The sequence below is a fragment of the Tympanuchus pallidicinctus genome, unplaced genomic scaffold (genome assembly GCF_026119805.1).
Source record: "Tympanuchus pallidicinctus isolate F22 unplaced genomic scaffold, pur_lepc_1.0 scaffold1, whole genome shotgun sequence".
Taxonomy (NCBI): domain Eukaryota; kingdom Metazoa; phylum Chordata; class Aves; order Galliformes; family Phasianidae; genus Tympanuchus; species Tympanuchus pallidicinctus.
Window position 1 is genome coordinate 82,525,665 of NW_026294618.1, and position 23,343 is coordinate 82,549,007.

A 23,343-nucleotide genomic window follows, 5' to 3' on the forward strand; every position below is an offset into this window, starting at 1 on the left:
CACCGTATTTGGAAATATCTGTTGTTCAAGTTTTACATATTCAGTACTGAATTAAAAGATACCTTGAGACAGCATGTGGATAAGAAAGATGTCACGCAGGGCATTTATGGTAAATGGCACAGAGACCGAAAGAAAGTTAGCAGCAAAGCCCTGTTTGTGGACATAAGAGGAGATTTCAAAATAACTGAAAGGAAGTTTAGAAAGATGAGTATTATTAATGAGAATTTGCCACAAGCAAATCAGCAATGTTCCGCTTCTCCTGCTACTTTAATCAGTTAGATGTCTTCGGCCTGCATGCATATGCTGTAATGTCAGAAATTACTGAACATCTCCCCTTGATCAAAGACAATGCATTCAGTCCACATTAAATAGTACTTTTTGAATCATAAAAGACAACAGGCCTCATTCTCTGATCTTCTAATTCCTTTTGCTGTAATGTAGTTTTGCCAATGCAAACCACAATATCTATCAAGTTTGATCTACAAGTAAGAAAGCCACCAACTCATTTCCTTGCTCAAGCTACAAAGCAAGCAGGAGCATTCTGTGCAGTCCTGTTGCACGGCGAGATGCCTGTCCTCCCATGTGACAGCCTTGTACAGCTGGGGAACAACACTGCTTCAGCCATGTTCTTACTGCAAGGTGCATGGAGGATGAGAAAGAAGAGGGGAGACCTGCTGGTATGAGGGCCAGGAGCTGGCTGGTATGGTGTTGTACTGATGGCAATGGCAGCATCAGTGGGCTTTCCTCATTATGTAATGTCATCTCTCACTCCCAGAAACTGAAAAGCAGAGAAGTGGAGTAGAAAGCTAAGCTTCATGAGTGTGCCAGAGGTTCTCAAGTATGCAAAGGCTTGAAGTTATATAGATCAGTATGGCTTCAGATACAATGTGAATGTGGTAAAATTAAAAAAGAGACATGCGGAGTACCTACAAAGGAAAGAAATAATGTATTTTTCCACATTCTGCTGCATTGAATTCTGTTCCATAGCTTCCACTTATTAAATTGTTTTTATATTATGATATGCCACTGGAACACACTGACATGCCTAGTAAAAACAGTTGTTAAGGAATTAAGTTTTACTCAACATATCTGAAAGTTTTGTATCTTCTGGAGTTTTTGAAGACAAATTAATTCTATCTTTATGTCACAGTGAAGGATAACTTCATCCCTATTCTGTTGTCAATGCAAAATGTTCTCTGATAATATAAAATTATGTCTGAATTTGATGACTTAAAATAATCTTCACAGCACTTCAGTTGTAAGAAATAAAACTAGGACAAATCCTGAAGGGTCAGGAGGGACCATGTATGTATTAGTTTTGGCAGGATTTAGTAGGTAGGACAAGGAAGATCTTTTTAAGAGCTGAATGACGGCTTTTCCTAATTTGAAAAAAAAAAAAAAACACCAATAATGAAGATTTGTTATTTAGATTTTTACTACTGTCAGAAATAAGGAAGGACACGTGTATGCTCTCAGCAGATGAGCTGAAATTTATATTTCTATGTATGCTGCTATCAAAGGGAGATACAAAATACATTTTCTTCTCTAGAACTTTTTCTTCCTTCAGTGATCCAAGTAAAGCTTTACAATCATTGCCTACATATTTCAAAGGAGCATTTTTCTACCTGGCTGCCTGGACACCTGGCATTGCCTGATGCCTAACTATCACCCTGCGTTGCCCTAACTGATTTTGTTTTCTCCTCCTCATTTTCTCCTCAGCAAGAGGAGATATACTAAAGGCAATGGAGGGGGGAGGGGGGTTACTGGCCTGTATGGAGAGATGAAAAGATCAAGTTTGAGTTCGCAGAAGCGTGGGGGTTTTTTTATTTATTTATTTATTTTCATCAACGCCTATATTTAGGCACATAAATAAGTGGCATGCTTGTTCCAGAACACCTGCCATTTGTTCAGCACAAGGCAAGGTATGTATTTTGCCAATACATTTATTTTTTTGCTGACCCAGTCTGCACCTTCTCACCACGTACATTTTAAAACACATTTCTGTCCATCCAAGGCAAGCAGCTATTGACGTAAACTAACGTGGTACCACGGTACTTGTTTTTTAAAAGCCATCATCAGGTATCAGCAAACAGGTACTCTCGACAGGACCAGCCACAGCGTCACACAAACTGCGGTGGTTATGGGGCTGCTCTGACAACTGCTCCAGCACGGGGCTATAGAGAGCACGTCACGTCACTCCGGTTCTGACAGATTTTTGATTGTGAGCTTCCACAGGCGGCTTCAGCAGCAGGAGAAGTAATACACAAGTTACACGCAGCCTACGACGACTCAGTTTCGCGTATTTTTTCCTCCCCCCCCCCCAAAAAAAAATCCAACAGCAACAAGAACCAAGGGAGCGGCACAGACCAACAAACCGCCTAACAGCCATCGCGCACGCGCCCCACCGCCCTCTACTCCTCCAGCGCCTGCGCAGCGCCAGGAGAGCGGCGCATGCGCGGCGACGGCTACTGAGGCGGGGAGGAGGCGCGGGTAGACGGGGTGGCCGCTTCCTCCCATTTAGCGGCGAGGGAGCGGCGGGAGCGCGTTCTGCTGGCTGCGTTGTGACGCCGGGCGGCCGGAGGGGACTGCCGGCGGTGGGCGGGGGGAGCCGTCTGCTCCGCGGCCGCTGCTGCTGCTGCCCGCTCCTCCTCCTGCTGCTCGGCGGAGCGCCCTCCACCCCGCCCTCTCCCCGCCCGGGACCGAGTGTGGTGGCCACAAAATGGCGGATGGGGAGCTGAACGTGGACAGCCTCATCACCCGGCTGCTGGAAGGTGAGCACCGGGCCGCTTCGCGGGAGAATGGGGGCGCCGGCGGGAGGCGGGCGGGGCTCGGCGGGAGCCTGAGCGGCCCCTCCCTCGGGCCTGGGGGGGCTGGGCGGCTCGGGGGGCTCCGGCGGCCGGGCCGTGCCCCGCGCAGCTCCTCGCGGTGGGGAGGGGTCGCTGTGGGGGTACCCGGCGGGGCCGGGAGGGGGGATACGCGCTGAGGCTGCCGTCCGCCTTTAAGGGCGTCGAAAAGGCGGAAAAGCCGCTGAGGAGCGGTTCCCGCCGCCGCGGCTGCCCTCTGGGGGAGACTCGGCCGCGGGCGGGGGTCGGTCGCTGCCTTCCGGGGTTGAAATCGCGTTGGGGAGCGGCGTTAGGCTTGGGGCTGTGTGGGAGCGGCAGGCCAGCGGCCCTCTGCCCGCGCTCTGTGCAGCGCTGCTGGGGGCTGCGGTGGGTTTCGTGCGGGTTTCCTCCGTCGTGAGGATGGAAGGTGAATCCGTCTTTCCGGAGAAGCTGCGGTGCTGTTACCAGCGTTTTCTTTCTCTCGTAAGTTGTCTCGGGTGTTCGGTCTCCGCAGGCCCTTTCTCGTGTAGCTGGCCCATCCCGCACGCAGCCCGTGCCCGGTGTGCTGCACGCACGGATACGCGCTCTTCACTTACTGCCTTGCCACAAATGGAGATGGGAGCCTCGTGTACTTAGGTCGCTTTGCAGAAGGCTTATATAAAGAAACGTATGGAGTACGTACTGTTCTGGAATAGAAACAAGTTTCCTAAGTCTGAAAATTCTTCTTAGCCAAGTTATTGCCGAGCAGAGTTTGCAGAACTCTCTGTTTTTTGGGTAATTGCTAGCCTTTTTGGAGGTGAAACTGTAAATTAAAAGCAGTAAAACCAATGTTGAAAAAGACATGAAGGCCTTGGGCAATTGCACTCATGTTTGTGTTTCATGATACACACTGTAGTGTAGTATGGAAAGAAGCTGCAGCTGTTATCAGTCACTTTATCTCTGATCACTACTACAGATAAACTCTGCGTTTTCTGCATGTTGAAATCCTGATTAGTAGGTAGGTATGAGGAGGCAAGCTAAGCATTAGCCCACTAAACATTGACTTTTTATTGTACTTTTTTTTTTTTGGAACTTCCTAATGTGTGTGTACGTATGGTGTTGTGGTTTTTTGGTTGTTTTTTTTTTTGTCTTACTTATGGAAAGAGGCTCTAAAAATAAATAAGTAAAAATGAGAAGTACTTTTCCTCTCTGCCCATCTGGTGGTTGCTTAAAAGGTGATTAAGACCTTTAAAATACTTGTTACCTTTCACATATACCATAAATGCATTGCAGCTCTTTAGCCCTTTGGGTCATTACTGGCTATACTGAGACTAAGCAACCTCATCTATGCTTTTCATTCCGTGGCAATTTAATTTCTAAGGATATGTATACGCAATTTAAGAAATAAGTTTTGCGTCTGTTTGTCAGCTAGTTTATCTCTTTGAGCAGAGATCAGGAAGATTCTTCATGAAAACAGGATGGTTTTTCTTGTCCCTTACAAACAGAGTAGAAGGAGCACTTTGTACAACGTATTATATTGTATCTGAAAAGGAATAGTTTCTTCCAGGTTACTTTTGAAAAACAAATAGTGCAGTGCACAGGGACTTACATGTAATGTTTTTTGTTTTACTGCTAATATACAGTATCTTAAGCTGCAGTTTGAACAGTAGTGTTTCACCCTGAAGCCTTTTCATGCAGCTAGCAGCTCATGTTACAGAGCTGATGCTGTCACTTAGTTGACCCATGCCTCTGTGTGTGTATCTCTCCTCATGCTGTTTGCACAGGGCAATTCCTATCAGCTTTTATCTCTGGAGCAGTCTGTAGAAAGTAAACTGTTTGTTTCCATTATGACCACTTCAATTTTGACTAAAACAGTGAGGAAAAGTGGCTTTTGAGCTGTTAAAAAAGCAAAACCTGCGTTAACATGATCAATAGTATGTTTTTATGAAATGTTGATATGCAGGATGCCTGTAGTCCTTTTGGTTACTTGAGGTGAAACTGGATACTGTTCAGTTTCAGCAGTAGTCTACAATTGTCTGAGGCTGCACATAAATTTTAAAGGCAGTAAATGCATATTAGAAGCTGTGGCCCGAACCTTCCCTGCTATAGTTGGCCTCCTGGTTTGTGACATCTGTTCCTAGGCTGTGAGGCTAGCTAGCCAGAGTTCTTGTGTTCTTGATTAGATTTCTTATAACTGTTTCCACTGTGGTTGCTCAAGACCACTTCTTGTCTTATATAACACCTTAAACTTGCCTTTTGATTGCAGTAGATCATCTTACCCTGCATGTGATTCTTCTTGTTTGAGACATCAGTATGAGGAGGCCTGTGGCTGGGCTGCTTCGGAGAATTCCTCAAGGACAAACTACTAACACTCAGCAGATGTGCATGCATGCTTACCCTGAATGTGTAGTTCGGATCCTCGGAGTGCCTGAGGCCAGACTGATTTGTTCTTGAGTTAAATTGGGGGCAGTTTTCAGAAAGGCTTAGCTGAGCCATAGGCTAATGCTTGATGATAGTCTCCTAGGACGTTGGTTTATTTCCATGTTCTTGCATATACTGAATACTTATCCTTTTTATTCCTGAATTCACTGCTGAATTAATGAATGGTAAGATTTTGTTTTGCATTGACTGTTATAATATGTCTGGTACTTGCTTGCTTGTTAGAGATGGTGCTTCTAAATGTGTGCCTGATTGATTTTGGGGATATGGTAAGATATATTTTGATACAGAAATAGCTTGTAAAAGATTCTGCAAGCACTTAAGTCATACAACCACAGTTTTTAGCTTAGCTGAAACATTTTTGAACTGATGGGGGACCACAAAAGTGAATGCACTGAATTAGAGTTTTTCTTATACAGGTATTCAGAATTCTAGACATGGATCAGGCTTAGTTGCACTATAGTATACAAAAAAGATAGTCATATTTTTTTTTAAACACCCAGTGTGCTGTTTTCTTGTGGTTTTTTTTTTGTTTTTGTTCTTGCTTTCTCAGCTATGCCATCTGGTGGATGGATCTTCCCAGCCTGTTCTATCTATAGACAGTCCAGGATTGCGCACACGTAAGATTGTCATCTACACAAAGGATGTGGAAGATGCTGTATTTTGTCCCGTCTAGGTGCACCGTACGTCCCTCTGTGGGAAATGCCGTGACATCTGCAAAAATGGTGGGCTAGCTTGGTGTACCAGGTTTACATTTAACCCGGGCTGTAAGTGAACTTAAGCTTTGGGTATGTATGGTGAAGTTCCTTCTGTGGCAAAACAGAGATGCTGGAGTCACTGTGCCCTTTCTTATAAGAGAGCTATGGGTGGTTATTAGGCTACCACGTTTATGGGGGTGTTGGGCTTCCTGTTCTTGTGCTGTAACTGTCTCTATGTATGAGTCCAGTTGGGCTGGACTTCAGCCATTTCTATAACTGGATCTCTGAAGAGGACTTGATTGTGAAACCATTGTACGGGACCGAGCTGCTTGCTTACCTAAGTCTCGCGACGTGAGTTAATGGACGACGAGTTAATGGAACTTAACATAAACTTGCTTTAAGACAAACTTGTTTTTTGGTGAAGCTAGCTGGGTTGCTCTTTTGGATAGTACTGAGTCTACTATGAAGGTCAAGAGGAGAGTTGTCAAGCTTCATGTAGATGCGGGGAATGGTTATAGCTTCAGTGCTCAGCTAAAAGCATGATTTTTTTACATCCACCCAATAAAACTGTGATCTCACTGTGTGAGGTGATGTCTTCTAAGAAAGCTACCAGCTTTGTTTTCTTGTTATTTCAGAGATAATACAGATTGTGACAGACTTATATTTGAGTATGAGTCAGTTTTTCAGGTGAAAGGTGAATTTAAATGCTTATGAAATAATTGGGATGTTTTTTATTACTGTTAAATACTACAGATTTGTTGGACTAATGCATTATTACCAGTGAGCTTCAGATTTGGCTAATGTCTCAGTTGGCTATCCTACCCAGGCAGCCTGGTGGTCAGATACAATACCGTAGCTGTGCTGCAATTCCATGGACTTCACTGCTGATACAGAGAGGCAATTGTGGATTCATGATAAGATCACACCGTGGAGGTGAATCTTGAAAGATCAAAGGTTATGGCCTGATTGGCAGTGAAATCATTGGACAAGCTGGTATTAGAAAGAATAAATGATAACAATGCGAGGAGTTCTTGGCTGAGGAATCATTTTTGAAGTATTCTTTGTCTCTTTGGAGAGATAAAATTGTCTGTTTTCATTGTATGTTCCTCTGTGTACTGCATTAAATGGGGAAAAGGGATACAAGAAGAGTGGTGTTTTCTGCTGAGTTTGTACAGCAGTGCAGATGTGAGCCAGTTCATCCTTGGCTTTATAAGTGCAGGATGAATTAGATAGTTGACTTGAAAAATTGTACTGTAGCCCAAGAGCCCAGTGTCAAAAAAGGTATGCTGGTTCCTTTCTTCTGTTGGATTATTTTGCTGCTTTAAGCCTACCTACATGATTCAGTAACTGTTGCACTTAACACTGCTGCAGAATGTTTGTCTTTGTCTTGTTCAGAGGTTACGGCTAAATTATAGCATAAAAGAAGGAAGCAGTGCTTTATTTAATGTAAACAGGAGGATTTTCTAGCCTGAGTATTTTATCAAATGTTTGTGAGTGGCCATTACAAAATAGGTATGTAACTTTATAAAAAAAAAAAAGACAATAAGTAGTTTATCAGTGTGAAGTCAAGCATACTATATTTGGCTACAGCTTGGTGAGGTCAGATGGTGTACTCAGGGAATGGGGGGTGTGTATAAGGAAATCTACTGTGAACTGCAGCCTGGAGTACTGCTGATGCCATCTGTGTCTGCCTTGTGAATTTCATGTAGAAATGGCCCTGTTTACTGCCTTCACAAAACGTCCAATGATTTGTCTTTTAACATTGACTACTTCATCTTTGTTTTACAGCACTGTCTTCTGTCTTTTGGCAATTGAATACCAAGCTTGCTTGATGAAGTTTTAATGTGTGTCTAGAATCATAGAATTGTCAAGGTTGGAAAAGATCTCCAAGATCACCTAGTCTAGCTGTCCACCTACCACCAGTGTTTTCCCATTAATGTGGTGTCAGGTTCATTCAGTACAACATCTAAATGTTTCTTGAATGCCTCCTGGTAGGGTGACTCTACCACCTCCCTGAGCAGCCTATTCCAGCATCTGATCACTCTTTTGGAGAAGAAATTTTTTGTAATATCCAACCTGGTGTACCTTGGGGCCATTCCCTCTAGTCCTGTTCTACACAGCAACCATGGTATTTAAGTATCTGAGGAATTAGAAGTGCAAAAGTCATCTTAAATTGTAGCTTTCTTAATATGTCTTCAGCCATCTTCCTCCTTGTTTCTCATCAGGAGTAAGGGCGCGATTCTGTAATCTGCCCTTGCCTGTCTCCAATCAATAATTTTGTTAGCTCTGCTCTAGAGGAAAAATTAAGTCTGACTTTGAGAAAGAAGCTGATGTTCTTTGCTATGTGAGATTTTAATGCTAGTTTAACCTTGCAAGTAATGTGGAAAAGAACTTGCCACTCTTTTGTCTGTTACTGCACAGTGAGAGGTTTCTACCTCATACTTTGCTGGTTAAGGGGACTTTGTTTCAAGTGTAGCTAAGTAAACACAATAAATATAGAGCAATAACAAGTATTAGGGTTACATATTTTGCTTATGGAATGGAACGATTGCTGTGATCTTATCGTTCAACTTTGGATCCAGCAATGATTGGGACAATAAATGATTATGAATGACTGAGACCATAAGCTGTATGGAACCTCTGTATTAAACAAACAGGTGGCCCATGAGGAGCGAATGCATCTGGCAAAGGTTTTGATGTAGGTTAAATTGCATATTGTGGTGGGCTGATTTGAGTGTCCCCTGAAGCAATCTTAGATAGCTTCTAATGGTGCTTCTCTGTGAGCGTTAATCCTGCTGGACAGTATGAACTTCAGGAATGTAGTTTCAACTTCTGGTGAAAGAGGAACACTTAGTTGTTTGGTTATTTCCCTGCTTATAAATTGAAGGCTTAAGCAGTCTTTTACTCTGCAGTCATTTTGTATGATGTTAAATAAATCCTTTTACAGTGAGCTCATGGTCCAACACTATGTTCTTCAGCAAAACTCTTCATCTTGAGGGCATCTAGTGAGGATAGGTGTCAGTGGTTTTAGACCTTTTGGACTGAGCAATGTAGCTCTTCAGAAAAAGCTCCCCAAAAAAAGCTAGCTCTTCTGTTGTTTGTGTAGAGTCAAGATGGTACACACTATTGCAGAGCTTTCTTCACTGTGTAACATGCACAGTAGCTGTTTGTTCAGCAGTGTGCTTTCTTTAATTAACAGTACTGGTACCTTTAGCTTCCAGATCCATTCTACTCCTGCTGTTCAGAAGCTGTTCAGGGTTCATCAAAGATTCCAGGATACTTTGTTGTACAAGAGACAAACAGTTGAATGTTCAGTTGGTCGGTGCCAATGATTAAATGTTCCAGACACTATCATGAGTGAATATATACACTTGTGGGATATTGGCAAAGTTGCATGCTTGCAGTCTTGTGCTGTGGTTTTTGTTTGCTTCTTGTTAAAGATTTGGTTTGGCAAATAGAACTTGAAAACAGTAATTTTGGAAATACCTTGGTTGGAGCTTCTGCCAGAAGAACAACTGGCTGCTTAATCCTTAGCTTATCGTCACCCAAGTTCACAGTGGTTGCATCTTCCAGTCTGGGGAGCTGTCTAGATTCAAGTTCTTTGTTGTGTCTTTGTGCTAGAAGGAAAAGGTGCGCTCCCTAGCGCAGTTTACTCTATGGGCTTGCAAGGGTGCATGCAAAATGTGTGTGTAGGGGAAGATGGAAGTTGTTTCATTATAGCAATTATAGTGGCACCAGTATTTTTTCCAACTTGGTAGAAGTGTGTATGGGGTCTAGTGATGGCCTGTTTATCAGACAACACTCGCACTTTCAGCACGTGTGGTATTAGAACACAGTCGTGCTAAGGACAGCTGTGTGTACCACAGCTGATTCAGTAGTAGAAGAAACTTCTATTAGTGATACCACAAAATGAAAAGCTTGGTTACTTGAAGTGAGAGGCACATCAGAGACAGGGTGGCAGACTGGCTTGAATGTGTTTGCTCAACTCTGTGGGGTAGTATGGCAGAAGGAACAAAACTTACAGAACCTCCAGTAGTCAGTTCTCAGACCGCTTTGCTTGGTGTTGTAATGCTAGAAAGTGTGGCAGCCTTACAAAATCTGCTGGTCTCTGGCATGGGTTTGGAAGGATGCTGGCAAATAGAACCAACGAACAAGCAAAAACCCCTTCTTAGTGTGCAAGTTTCTTTCCAGGCATTGCAACTCGCATCTCAAATTATTGGCTCCTATTGTTAGATTTACCAAGGTGCTTTCCAGCAGTTGTGTAGGTGCTGAGACACTTTAACGGTATTTAGAGTAGGTCTGGTTTACTGTCAGAGCTATTGTGCTAAAATAATAGCTTCACAATACAATGTATAGTGTAATGCCTTGTTCTCCACTAGGTTGTCAAAGTTTAAGCTCCTATCAGTAAAGGTTTATTCTGGCATAGTGCTATGCATGCAGGATTGAGACTTAGAAGAGGAGTAGTTGTCCCTGACAAAGATTTTTGTGTAAGTCAATGCTTGTTCACTGTGTCTGCATCATAGACAACTAATTGATACCTAATGCTGAGCTACTGTTCCTCCTCTGGTAAACAGCAACCATTGGAAATGATTGATTTTTCCCAGTACTGTTAAAGTTTACTGTGAGGCGCATGCACTGTGAAATCTGTATTTGTGGCTAGCATGTTTAATAGTGGTTTCCTACAGTAATTTGCAAAGAAGTCTGAAAAACACAACTTGTGCTCTTGATCCAGTTCTCATGACTTCCTTTTAGATCAGTTCTTGAGGAGTTGTCTTTTCAGAAACGAAATATGGTGAGAGATGCTCTGACTTACATTCCATACAGTGCCTAGCTGAGCCAAGGAAACGTAAACAGATTTCTAGTTGTAGTGTACGTGGGTGAAAGATGTGCTTAGTTTTGCTTGTCTGTTTGTGCCAGGGCAGTGGCCCAGCTCTTCCAGCTGCCTGGCCGGGTAACCTTTCATCACCTTTGAGTGCGAGTCCAGCAATATGCCGAAGCTTCTGAGGTCACAGTAGCTTCTCATTTTTCACTACATTATTTGTCTTATTGACTACGGGGATTATGGGAGAAAACTTGCCTCTTTAATACATTTTTGAAGATGATTTCTCAAGAATGCCCAGGCTCTGCTTCTTCAAATGGCAGTGAGCTTGTGTGCCTGCAGAGCTGCTGCTGATTCCGATGGACAGGCCTTTGTAAAGGCCCGGTGACTCAGGGCTGTTCCCTCCCCCGGGGCTGCCTATAACTGCAGTCACCGGGCATTTTGTCTCCCAGTGACATGCTCAGCATAGTTTTAGAAGCTGGGTTTATTTATTTATTGTGTCTAGTAATGAATTGCCAACCTGTTGGCTTTCCTGTTAAGGGGCTGCAGCATGTAAGGCTGCATTGTAAAAGGTCAGGAACTGGCACCACAACTCTGGATGTGCTATGGCAGTTGGCTGATTTGAAAGTCACGAGCTGCGTGTTCAGTATGTGTTCTAGTGCAGAAATCAGGCAGCACTTAGTGGCTTAATCCTGCAAAGCGTTTGTTCCAGATTTAAACTCATCTTTTTCAAGGGGAGCCAATGCCAGTGTTCTAGGAAATATTGATTGGATCAAAGCTAGTGTTACAAGTGCCCTCCTTGAACTGCAGCCTCAGTTTTGGTCTCTGTGCTTTGGGACCATTTATGGAAACATCAGTGTTGTCTATGGTGGATTTCCTGGGCCTGAGTTCCAAAAGTAGACTGGGTGTAATGTGTGTGTAGTTAAGTCACTTCTTGGTTTTAATCCTTATTACATGGCTTCATCTTGGTGTTGCAAAACATTGGCAATAGTTAAATACAGAAGCAAAGTTAATTGCTTACTGGAAGGCTTTAAAGGAAAGCAAATAGTGGAGTAGAATGTGGCAGACAAGCTAGTTAGGCTGAAGAATTGTGCAGTAGGACCTTGATGTTATAGGCATTAGGCAACCATGGGTTTAAAATGTAGCATAACTACCTCAGTAAGAGTAATTGAAACTGTTAACACTGTACCCTTTTCAGATGGGAACTTTCTTAGGTATAGTGAGAATTTGTTGTGTCTAGCACAGTGAGTTTCAGGTCTGTGAAAGAGAGTTGTGTAAGCTGCTGGAGTGCAAGTATTTGAAAAGCATGGAGGAGTTGAGAGGATTTTGGTACCTGCAGATTGAGTAGTCAAGTCCTGTGCAAAGCTGTCCAGATAGATTTATTTCTTGCCAATAATCCCTTGGAGGCTGAAGATGCATTTAAGTGCATCGTGTTGTAGACATTTGAGATGTGCTGCAACTGAAGCCTATGCATTTGTTCTATCATTTTGTGTCTTAATTGTCTGCCCTTGTATTTTTTAACATGTCATTCTTCCTGCATTAAGATGTTAGATTACAGAGAAGTTAGTGAAATCTGTCTGCTTTCTCTAATGTAGTTAGAGGAAGGCGTGTGACTTACCATACGGTAAATGTCACATGGAGTCATTTGGAGTCACATGTCACATTTGGAGTTTCCCTGAAAGAAATTTCCCTATGGTGCTTCTACTAGCCTTGTTTTTGTGGAATTCTACTGAGCATTGTATTGTTGCTGCAGATAATCTGGCCTGCCTTCTGGTGCGTTCCTGCTGGCTGTCCCAAAGTGTAGTTTCACATCTTCTCTTTCCTACTTGAAGTACTAATTCTTTTTTTGCTTCTTCATCTCTTCTGTGGCTGCTTAACCAAGACTTTCGTAACCAAGTCTTTCATAAGACTTACTGAAATGCAGCAAATACTTTAAGTGAAGTCTTACTGTCTGAGAGTTTGAAATCATGACTCAGATTGCTAAAGGTTCATAGCACTTTTTCTTATAGCTACTACTGTGGTTTAATGCTGTGTTGCTCCATGTGAAGCAGGAGGCAGAACACTATGTGGATACTGCTGTATTCTGCTCTATTAGTTTGCATCTGGTTGTTAGTTTATACTAACATGCAAAACTGAACCACATCATCCAGGGTGGTAGACGTTTGTTCTGTTTTGCTGCCTCACGTACGCACTGGAGCCTCTGAGAGAAGAATCACGTAGGTATTCATGGAAAGAAGCAGCTGCAGGTAGGCTTGCCAGAGGATGTTAGTCGGAGTGCAGTGTGGATGTCTTTGGAAACTTTAGTACTAAGTATGGGTAGGAATACTTGGCTTGTGGATATAGGAATTGATTTCAGGTGAATTGAGTGTCTGTTTGGATACTGAGGTTCCTGTAATTCAAGATCCATAATATATGAATGAAGATTTTTTCAACACAGACACAGCTTAATGTCATGTTCCTGGTAGGACAATTTCAGCTGCTGAAAGCACAAACACACCTGTCTTTTCGTTGTGTTTAGCTCGCCTTGTTGAACTTAGTTGGCCTAGATCATTTTGTGTTAATGTTTGAGATTTCCGTTCTCTTTTTTTTTTGTTGTTGCCTGCTGTGAATAGCATAATCTGATAATTCACTGAAACACATTTTGAATTTGCTATTTATCCCAACATATACAAAAACAAGATCTAAATTGCTACTTTCTGTGACTGTGACTTAACAGGGATGCATTGAGCTTAAGCGCAGGTTGCCTCTATCAAAGTTTAATTTTAGAACTGGCTGGAATATGCAGTTCCCACTTTTAATAGATAAGTTGATGTGTGCTGCTCTTTTTGTCAGATACAGACTTCAAACGCAGCTCATCTGCGCTTATCTGTCATTAGGCATCTGTGTGCCAGCTATCTTAATTGTTAAACATCTTGTTTCAGTGCGAGGATGTCGTCCTGGGAAGATTGTTCAGATGACAGAAGCAGAAGTTCGGGGCTTGTGCATAAAATCACGAGAAATATTTCTTAGCCAGCCTATTCTCCTGGAACTAGAGGCACCGCTGAAGATCTGTGGTATGTAAGCTTAATGTATGTATGTTATGTAGGTGTGTTGATTTAGCTGTGTGCTAACTGGAATGAAAGGAAAAGTTGATGAAGAAGATACTGAGGTACGCAAATGGCCTTGATTTGAGCTATACAGATTAGTGATGGAGACCTCAATGGTAAAGGTTGTTTTCAACTTAGATTGGATTAAGTCAAGAAAAGGCAACTGATGTTTGCTCTTGCTGCTGCTTAGGAGCAAGTGCTGATTGGCAGTAAGAGCTGCATGCACTCTTTTCTAGTGCACATCTTGCAACCAGTCCCTTGTTCTTCCTTAAGGGCTTGCACAGAGCTGCTACTGCTTGGATATTATCTCAGAGTATTTTTAAAAAGCATTAAGAAGTAAATGTTTGTTTTTCTTGTTCCCTTCATAGCAGAAACTGAAGAAAGATCTTTATATAAGATGAAATTGAGTACTTCATTAGTCTCTGTTTGAAAATTGAAGAAAGCATTGTTAGTCTTTCAATTTAAAAAATATCATCAAAATTTCTTAACGTGTGAAACATACCTCAAACTTTATATTAAGTATCATCAAATGCTGTTATCCAATAGAAGTAAAACTGCATTCTTTACCACCCTAAGCCTTTAGAATATGCTAGACTCCTTCAAACATGCAGTTAATAGGTGTGCATGCATTTTCAACTGTTACTGAAGTATTGTAAATGCTGGCTTGTAATCAGGCTTGAAGTTATTAACAGCAGACACATGCTTGAATTTGACTGCTTGAAGTATCATAGAATTAAAACTTTCAGGCAGAGCAATTGTAGTGATATGCCATACATTTAGAATATTAGCAGTTATTTAAGAACAAACATAACACTAATGGCAGAGTCACTCTTAAATGACTGTTTGCTTGCTTGAGTACGGGGGAGGAGAGGAACAGGACAAGCTTGCCTAATGACATAAATTTGAAGGTAAAAAATCTAGCTTTTCTACATTGTATTTATGCTGTGATGAGGAAAAGACCAGTGTCATCTGATTCCTAGATTGAAGAAAACTGGAATACTTGCATGCGGTCTTAATATTAAGTTAAATCTGCAAAGTATAGTTAGGCTCCTTCAAACTGAGTTTCTCAATTGTTTCAACCTAGACAGCCTAGAAGTCTCTTAGATGCACAGTAGTAGAGGTAGCAAATGCACAGTTAGAGAAGAGATTTGTTGTTTTTAAATTAAACAAAGTGATAGCAGCTAGAAGTGTCAGGAATCTAAATTAAACATGAGAGAAATTGTCAAGATGTATTTATTTAGAATTGGAAGAGTGGTGACGGCTTTCACTAGAAGCACAACATGCTGCTGTACTCCTTTGAACTACTGTTTTAATGTGTTCAGGTAGTGCTTGAGAAATTGTTATAGAAGTGTCTTCTCTAATCAGTTCAAAATAAAGATTTTACATCTTGAATGGCTGTGTTCTAACATAAGATGGAAGATTTTCTTATGTAAATGTCAGTTTTAAAATAGCAGTAGTTTTTACTCGGATATGCTTCAACTTGTGCGCATATGAAGCTGTATTTTAAATTATCAAGTGCCTGCAATGGAATAATGTTAAATGCTTTGGTCACTTCACAGAGTAGTTCCTACTAAATGTTCCTTCATCCTTTATGTCCTTTAATTCCTTTAGCTCATGCATGTAACAAAGTAGTTTCAAACAACGAACATAAAGTATTTCCATAGTATATTTACTTTGGTGATGAGTACTTGTGATAGTGATGAAGTTTGAGTACTACTTGGATAGTTCTGGAGTACTGGATTCAACATCATGGTGACACACTGATGAAACTCGTGTACTTCTGGTCTTGATTTCTTGTAGGAATTCTTCTTGTAGTGTATGCATAAATGATTTTGGCTGGTAGAACTTGAGAGGGCCTGCAGTTGGGTAGTGGATAATATTCATTCTTAAAAGGAAAGTAGGATGTAAATCCCCTCCTTGAGCAAGAAATAATTAAAAGCGTTGTCTGCCGGAAGAAGATCATATTGAGCTTCTCATGGAAAGATAAAGGGGAATAAAGCATCATGTCACTACTGGGTACCCAGTTCCACACAAGATATGAAGGTCTTTTTGTTTGGTCTGAGATTCTGAAACAAATTGTAGGCATATGGGGGGATATCTTGTTTAATTTTGCTTGTTTGCTATGGTCATGGAGGCTAGTTCTCTACAGGAAAATTACTTGGTTTAATGAAGACAGGTATTTTGCCACGAGACAAACAGCACAGTTGAAGTGTAAGATCCCTTACACTTGATCCCTTAGTGTAAGGGATCAAGAGGTGACCTGTATTATCAGCATACAGCTTTTAGTGAAGGTTTCTCAGTTATCATTTTGCATTCAGTCACTTTTGCTAATATTAATGAGTTCTACTGTCAGCTGAAATATCACATCTACTGTACAAGTTACTGTAGAGCTTTGGTACCACCTTTGACCTTATGGGCAACTCACAGGTAACTTCTGCTTAGTCTGATGCGATGTGTTATGGTGTTTTAATTGCTGATTGTCTTTCTGACTTCATTTCTATATGACCAGATGAGAGCATGGTTGGAAAGCTTAAGCATAGTTTGAAAACTTCTTTAGCTTTGGTTTTTCAGATTTTTGTAGTGTCCCAACTGACTTAATAGTTCTGTGAATAGTGAGTTAGTTGCATTTAGTAAGTCCTTGGTTTTGTAGTGTAACATAGTAACACTGTGATCCTGCACATAGCAGGGGGTCTGAAACAAGATGATCACTTGGTCCTTTTCAACCCAGGCCATTCTAGGAGTTTATAACATAGTTTTCACTTTTCTGGTACCTATTGTCAGTCTGTTTTTAAGGGAGAATGTTGAGTGTTTTGTTTTTTTTTTTTTTTTTTGTTTTGTTTTGTTTTTTTTTTTCTCTCCACCATCCCCTATTAAGTAATTGATTTAAGCTCTTGATGTGTCTGCTCTTTACACTGTTGCACTAACCCTTGATAAACTTCTTTATGCAGGTGATATTCATGGTCAGTATACAGATTTGCTTCGACTATTTGAATATGGAGGATTCCCACCAGAAGCAAATTATCTTTTCCTTGGAGATTATGTAGATAGAGGCAAACAGTCTCTGGAAACAATTTGCCTACTTCTGGCATATAAAATCAAGTACCCAGAGAACTTCTTTCTCTTAAGAGGAAATCACGAGTGTGCTAGCATCAACCGGATCTATGGATTCTATGATGAATGTAAGTTAGACCTATTTCTTCTGAAAGCCTGATGTATATTCATACTGTGTTTTGGAAGTACTTACAGTAATGACTCATGATTCATATGCTGTAAGAATTTCAGTGCTCTGTGAACCTGCTTTGAAACTTTCTGGAAGTGCACATCAAAAGGATATTAAACTTGAAATTATTTTCTATTCTGTTGTCCTTGAAATGGTATTGTAGGAGTCTCTTAGTGTACTCAGGTTTTAGAAATAAAGCTGTGAAGACAGCTTACATCCTTGATCGGGTTGTGATATATATTGCAGGCTGGCTTTAAGAAAATAGTCATCTTTTCCTCATCTCTCACACTGTTCTTGTAGGTAAGCGGAGGTTTAACATTAAGCTCTGGAAGACCTTCACAGACTGCTTTAATTGTCTGCCTATTGCAGCCATTGTGGATGAGAAGATCTTCTGCTGTCATGGAGGTAAATGGATGACTACTTTTAAAGGCTGTGTCTAACCTGTTCTTTGGATTAATATTGTATCAAATTGAGTGGATGTGCATACTTCCTTTTTATCTGATGATGTATATTGTCTGCAAAGGTTGTTGTTGTCTTGCATTTTTCTGTACATCTGGCAGCCAACAGGTGTTGTGCTTTCCAGTCATAAATGACCACTTGTCTCAGAAGGGCAAATGCATCTAAGTATTCCTGTCAATACATATCCCTCTTTGGAGGATTCTGAACGTGAGAATTCATGCCTGATGTTTGCTTCGTGACTTGTTGCCAAAACTATTTACTGATGCACAGCAAATACTGGAATCCTAGCTTTGAAGTGAAAGAAAAAGCTTCACAAGTAACTGCAGCTCTGTGGTCTTGGTCTCTTTAGCTGGTTTTGTAGGATGCTGGTGGAAGAGACCCCTGAGACCACATAATCATCATTTCATCATTGAATTCATAATCATGAGTTTCATCATTTGATATTGGATGGGATCAATCATGGCTCCGACACCAAAGGACATCGACTGTTGGAAAACATACATTCTGGTCACCTGTCCCATTGCCATACAGTTTTTGTAGTGGGGGAAAAAAGTGTTTGATTTGCAAGAAAGCTTTGACTTCTTCCCACACTGGGACTTAACTCAGGCACTCTTTGTCAAATGAAACACCCCATGTTTTGCTGGTTGGTGATGCTTAGAGGAATCTGGGACCTTGTAGAGTACTGTTCCAACAACTTAAACAACTGATAGTGCTTACAAATTACTTCTGTAGTGGCAAGAACTATCCTACTGTTTTCCATCTATCTTTGCAACTGCCTTCTTTACTTAGCAGCTTGATCCAGAATTGGTGTGGTATCATATCTGCATTGCCAAGGAGGTGAACAGAAACTGCGAGAGCTCTGCAGAAACTTAGTTTGAACAGCTCCAATAGGATTTAGAAACAATGTTTACCCAAAATTCTTGTGCAGATTTCTCTGAACTGTGATATTGTATTGATGACTGCTGCCCTGCCTTTATTCAAGTTCCTCTGAGGGTTGTGCCTGTATGGAGTGATCCAGCCTACACTTGTATTCTGTATTGACAGGTTTTGCCTTCAGTGCCTACTACTCTAAGCTTATCAGTCTTAAGCATAACTTGCTTTCAGGTGTTAGCTTTCCTTTGTAAATCCAAAAATAACACTGTGGTAGACAACTGAGTCTGTAGCAGCATCCAGGCGGCATTGATGTGTTAGGGAAATTACTTTTTTCTCCATTGAAGGGTGGAGGTCTTTTGTTCTTTTTTTAACTGGTACTTGTCTTAGGAGCTAAAGGTTGCAATTACAAGGAGGATTTATAGGTTGCTCTGAAAGTAATGCCTCCCATTTATTCCCTTGGAAACTAAAACAGATATAAAAAGCACAGTGGCAGTACTTGATAGAGCAAACTTTCAGCAACGAAACACTGTTTTTTAGCACAGTACTATTAGCTACACGCTTTTTCCAGAAATGAGCAAGAGCCTTAAATGCTGCACTTGTTTAAAATAAATAAAAACTTGCACCAGTGGAGGTGACCCAATGTTGCACAGCAGCAACAATGCTGTCGTAGCAAAGAAAATGTTGCCTATGCATCTTTTGTCGGCCCAAACAGATGAAAGTCTCAAGGTGCCAAATCTGGGCTACATGGTGGATGCTGTAGGGACAGTCCAGCCAAGATTGTCAGTGTGCTCCACACTGTTGAAAATTATATGGGGCCTGGCAAGAGGAACTTTCTTCTCTCACCTGACTCTAGAAGTTGGAGCCTTCAGTTTAGTCTACGTTGTGATGCAGCAGAGTTGATGTGGCTTCTCCAGTTTCCAGGAAATCCAGGAGAGTCACCCCATTCCTATTCTAAAAAAAAACACAGTGCACTTCACTTTACCTACTGAGAGCTGCATTTTGAACGTTTTCTTTGATGGGGAATCACATCACCACTCATGGACTGCTGTTATGACTGTTGCTCACAGTGGTGACACCACATCTTGTCACCAGTAATGACATGATCTGTGAAACTGTCACCTTCAGCCTAGTATTTGTCCTGATGAATTTGTTCTTCCTGTTCATGTGAGAGCATTCATGGGAGCCACCTGGTATAAGTTTTGCAGTGTTCCAGTGTTCCCACCATAGTTTTCCGATGCACTGAAGCCAGTATTCAGCTCTGTATGTATTTTCCCTGGCTGTAATTCATGTGATTAAGCTGATCAAGGTACTCCTCATTTTTGTGGTATGACAGCTGTGCAGGGCTGTCTGGAACATGACTTGTCTTTCATGACACTGTTGCTACTGCTGCAACACACCACTCATTGCCTCGCTATGCTAACGTCCACCGTTTGGTCTTCATAAATGTTCAGCAAATGTCAGTGGGTGCTCTTTTTATCACATGGAGGTATTCAGTGAGACACCTTTGCTTCACATGTGAAATTGACTGAGCACCCTCAAGAAGCTTGCATATGCCACGAAGCTGGGTGGTACAGTTGACACACGAGAGGGAAGTGATGCCATTCAAAGGGATCTGGGCAGAATTGAGAGTTGGTCCCATGCCAATTGCATGAAGTTCAACAAGGTCAAGTGCAAGGTCCTGCACCTAGGTTGAGGCAGTTGCAAGCACAAATAGAGGTTGGGTGGAGAAGGGCTTGGGAGTGTCAGTTGATGAAAGATTTAATGAGTCAGTGACATATGCTTGAAGCCCAGAAGGCCAACTGTATTCTGGCATGGAGGGAATCATGGCCAGCTGATGGAGGAAGTTGATTCTGCCCCTCTACTCTGCTCTCCTGAGATCCTACCTGCAGTACTGTGTCCAGTTCTGGGGCCCTCAACAAAGGACTGGGGGCTGTTAGAGCATGTCCAGAATAGGGCCACACAGATAATCAGAAGGCTAGAGCAACTACCCTACAAGGGCAGGCTAAGAGAGCTGGGGCTCTTCAGCCTCAGGGAGAGAGGGCTCTGAGGGGATCTTAGAGAAGCCTCTTTCTGGTATTTGAAGGGGGCCTGCAGGAAAACTGGGGATGGACGACTTCTAAAGGCATGTAGTAACCGGGCAAGGGGAAGTGGCTTTAAACTGAAAGAGAGTTGATTTATCTGAGATAGTAGGAAGAAATTCTTTAGTGTGAGGGTGGTGAGACACTGGAGCAGGTTATCCAAAGAGGTTGTAGATGCCCCCATCTTCCTTCTTCCCCCGCCCCCCAAATAAAAGAAAGCATTCAAGGCCAAGCTGGATGGGGCTGTGAGCAACCTGGTCTGGTGGGAGATGCCCCTGCCTATTGTAGGAGGGTTGGAACTAGGTGATTTTAAGGGTCCATTAGAATTCAAACCATTTTATGATATGCAATTCCATATGATGTGCCACTTTGTCAGACTGCCCCTCTGCTGACATGTATCGTATGGCAACAAAATGTAACTATTAATGGGAATGTTCAACCTCTACTGCCATATCACCAACTTCTCCTCTTAGATCATAAGCCAACAGAATAAAAGAACGAGGCGTAGCTTTCAGAGCAGCCTTTGTACAAAATCTCTTATGCACCAAGGAAGCCGTCATAAGTCATACTTTTTTGAAATACATTTCTTTACCATCCTTGTACTTTATTGTATTTTATTTTATTTTGGAACAGTAGGAAAAAAAGGTGATAAAATATTGAGATATTTCAGGTAAGTAATTAAGTTTAGATGATAGAAAGTCACTAAGGATACTTAGAAGGTCAAGTAGAATACTGTATTCTGCGATGAAGCTGCATATACACACAAGTATCAGACATGAATTATGAACAAGAAGCCTAGCGCGTTATTGTCGAGAAAAAGGAATACTGGTATAGTGGGGATGGTTCACTGCTTCTTTAAGGAAGCTGGAAAATTTTACATGTATGCTTTAAGGATCCCCTTATTCAATAGAACAGTAAATTCTGTTTCTCATATTAATTGTCACTTAAACTTGTACAGGTTTCACCTGTACCTGAAATACTGAACACTGCCAATCACAGCTTGTCTTTGGCTGTGAAATCAAGTGAAAAGCTTCTGAAACTGCTGTGTGCTCCTAATCAATGAAAGTGGACATTCAGCACTTAAGCTTTGCCTTTTTTCTGCTCTCTTCCAACCCTGTCCAAACTACATTCCAGATTCCCTGAAGTCATGGACTGTCAACACCTTTTCATGATGTTACTACTGTAGTAAACATTGAGTCAACAACACTAACTGCTGGAGGTTGAAGCTAGCAGGTAGATATAAGGCAGTGCTTTTTTTATTTTTTTACTATATTGTGCATTTTTGCATAGTTTCTTTAAAAAATGTTGTCTGATGGGATACATCATAAAACTTTGCAAAACTGCATAGCATAGTAAATAAAGGCATCTAATTTATCCCAGTAGACTTCTACAGTAGTTTGAAATCCTAAGTCAGCTATTTCTCCTAGACATCACAATGTAATCAAACCTTTCCTGCCATTCCTGTCTCCAAATGTTCTTGCTTTCTAAGGATCTTTCCAAATATTCTTTCAGCTTGCCTCCTTCTTCCCTCTAGGTTGAAACTTTCTTGTGTTTCAATTTAGTGTTTTATCTTTATTTTTCAAAGCTGTCCTCACTTCTGAAACAAGGACTACTTCTGACTTTGATCTTCATCTCACCTTATTAAAGCTCATTCCATAACCATTCCCACCTTCTCCCTTTTACTCTGCTTTGTGTGATATACAGTATTGTTCTCTTTGACACCGCATTCTGATTTTTGGAGTGTCTTTGTGATTATATCCTTTTGTGATTGCATGCTGTGCTGTAGTTTTATGTTGACTGAAGACATTTGTCTGACCATTTAAGCTCTAAGATGTTATTCGTGTCAGTTTAGTAGATATACATAAGATTGTACGATAGATAAGTCCGTGATGTTACTGACAAGATGCAAGGAGTCTTGATTCTCATATGTGGTATCCAAAGAGCAGAGGAACTTTCTGGATTATTATGTAAAAGTGTGTAACAATCAGTCTTACCTTACTAGCTCTACCTGATGAGTAGTTTTAAATCTGTGGCCTGAATTTGATGAGTCTGCCATGAGTAATAACTTGCTTCTGTTTTCCATTAGGAAAGGTGTGCTCTTACACCTCAAAAAGACTGTATGCTGAATGCTTATCTGTCATTCTGTCAGGACAGCTTAAGTCAGCTGTGTTTATTTTCAATACATGGTTTGTAGCAATCACTGTAGAAGTAACAACTTGACCTGACTTTCAGCAACCGGTTTGCCTCTGTAGTTCCTTCATTTGATGCTGATCATGCACAATTTTTGTCCATAGATGTGAATTTCAGGCACGAGTTATTCATGTTTGTGCAAAGGAAATGTTACTTTGGGGACAAACGGCCTCTTGATAAGCCATGAAGAGGTCTACAAACATTCAGGTAGTTTCTTGGGTTTTTAGGATTTTACAGCAATGTAAAATAATGTAGAACTTAACAGCTACAGGGTTGAGACATGACTTAGAATTTTTCTTTTGAAAAACTTCCATGTTTTGGGTGTAACCTGAGATGCTTGGAGCTGTAACACCAAAGAAGGTCACAAACTGGCTGTACTTAACTGAGATTGCCCATTACTATCTCAGGGTGTGGTAGTTCCTAGAACCCACACACCTTTGTGCTAAAGTAATCTACATGCAAATGGATCAGATTTGGGGAGGGAGAAGTGGGTCAAAGTTTAAAAGCTGATTGTCGATTTGAATTTGTTTTTCTCCCTGTATTGTTTTGTAATAGACTAAAACTCCTTTGATGCGTTATCTAAAGTTAGATTTTCTGCCATCCTTCTCAACCTCAAGGTTATTATCATGAAGATGGTTTTGGCAAGCTGATGTGGGTAGAAGGCTTTTATGAGAAGACCA

At 41.4% G+C, this 23,343-nt stretch overlaps 1 protein-coding gene across 4 annotated transcripts in view; it reads left to right on the forward strand.

The window, feature by feature from the left end:
• The first annotated feature begins 628 nt into the window (after positions 1-628).
• The window catches only part of PPP1CB (protein phosphatase 1 catalytic subunit beta), a 31,635-nt gene continuing 8,920 nt past the window's right edge, over positions 629-23,343 (forward strand). The window contains exons 1-5 of one of the 4 annotated variants that reach the window (XM_052673885.1): positions 629-700; positions 5,917-6,007; positions 13,679-13,810; positions 16,792-17,022; positions 17,364-17,468. In XM_052673885.1, coding sequence (XP_052529845.1) covers positions 644-700; positions 5,917-6,007; positions 13,679-13,810; positions 16,792-17,022; positions 17,364-17,468 — 616 coding nt within the window. In that variant the 5' untranslated portion in view covers positions 629-643. Of the gene's footprint in view, positions 701-2,472; positions 2,772-3,227; positions 3,306-5,916; positions 6,008-13,678; positions 13,811-16,791; positions 17,023-17,363; positions 17,469-23,343 lie in introns of those variants that run through there. The other 3 variants (XM_052673875.1, XM_052673891.1, XM_052673899.1) reach the window with 3 other exon arrangements.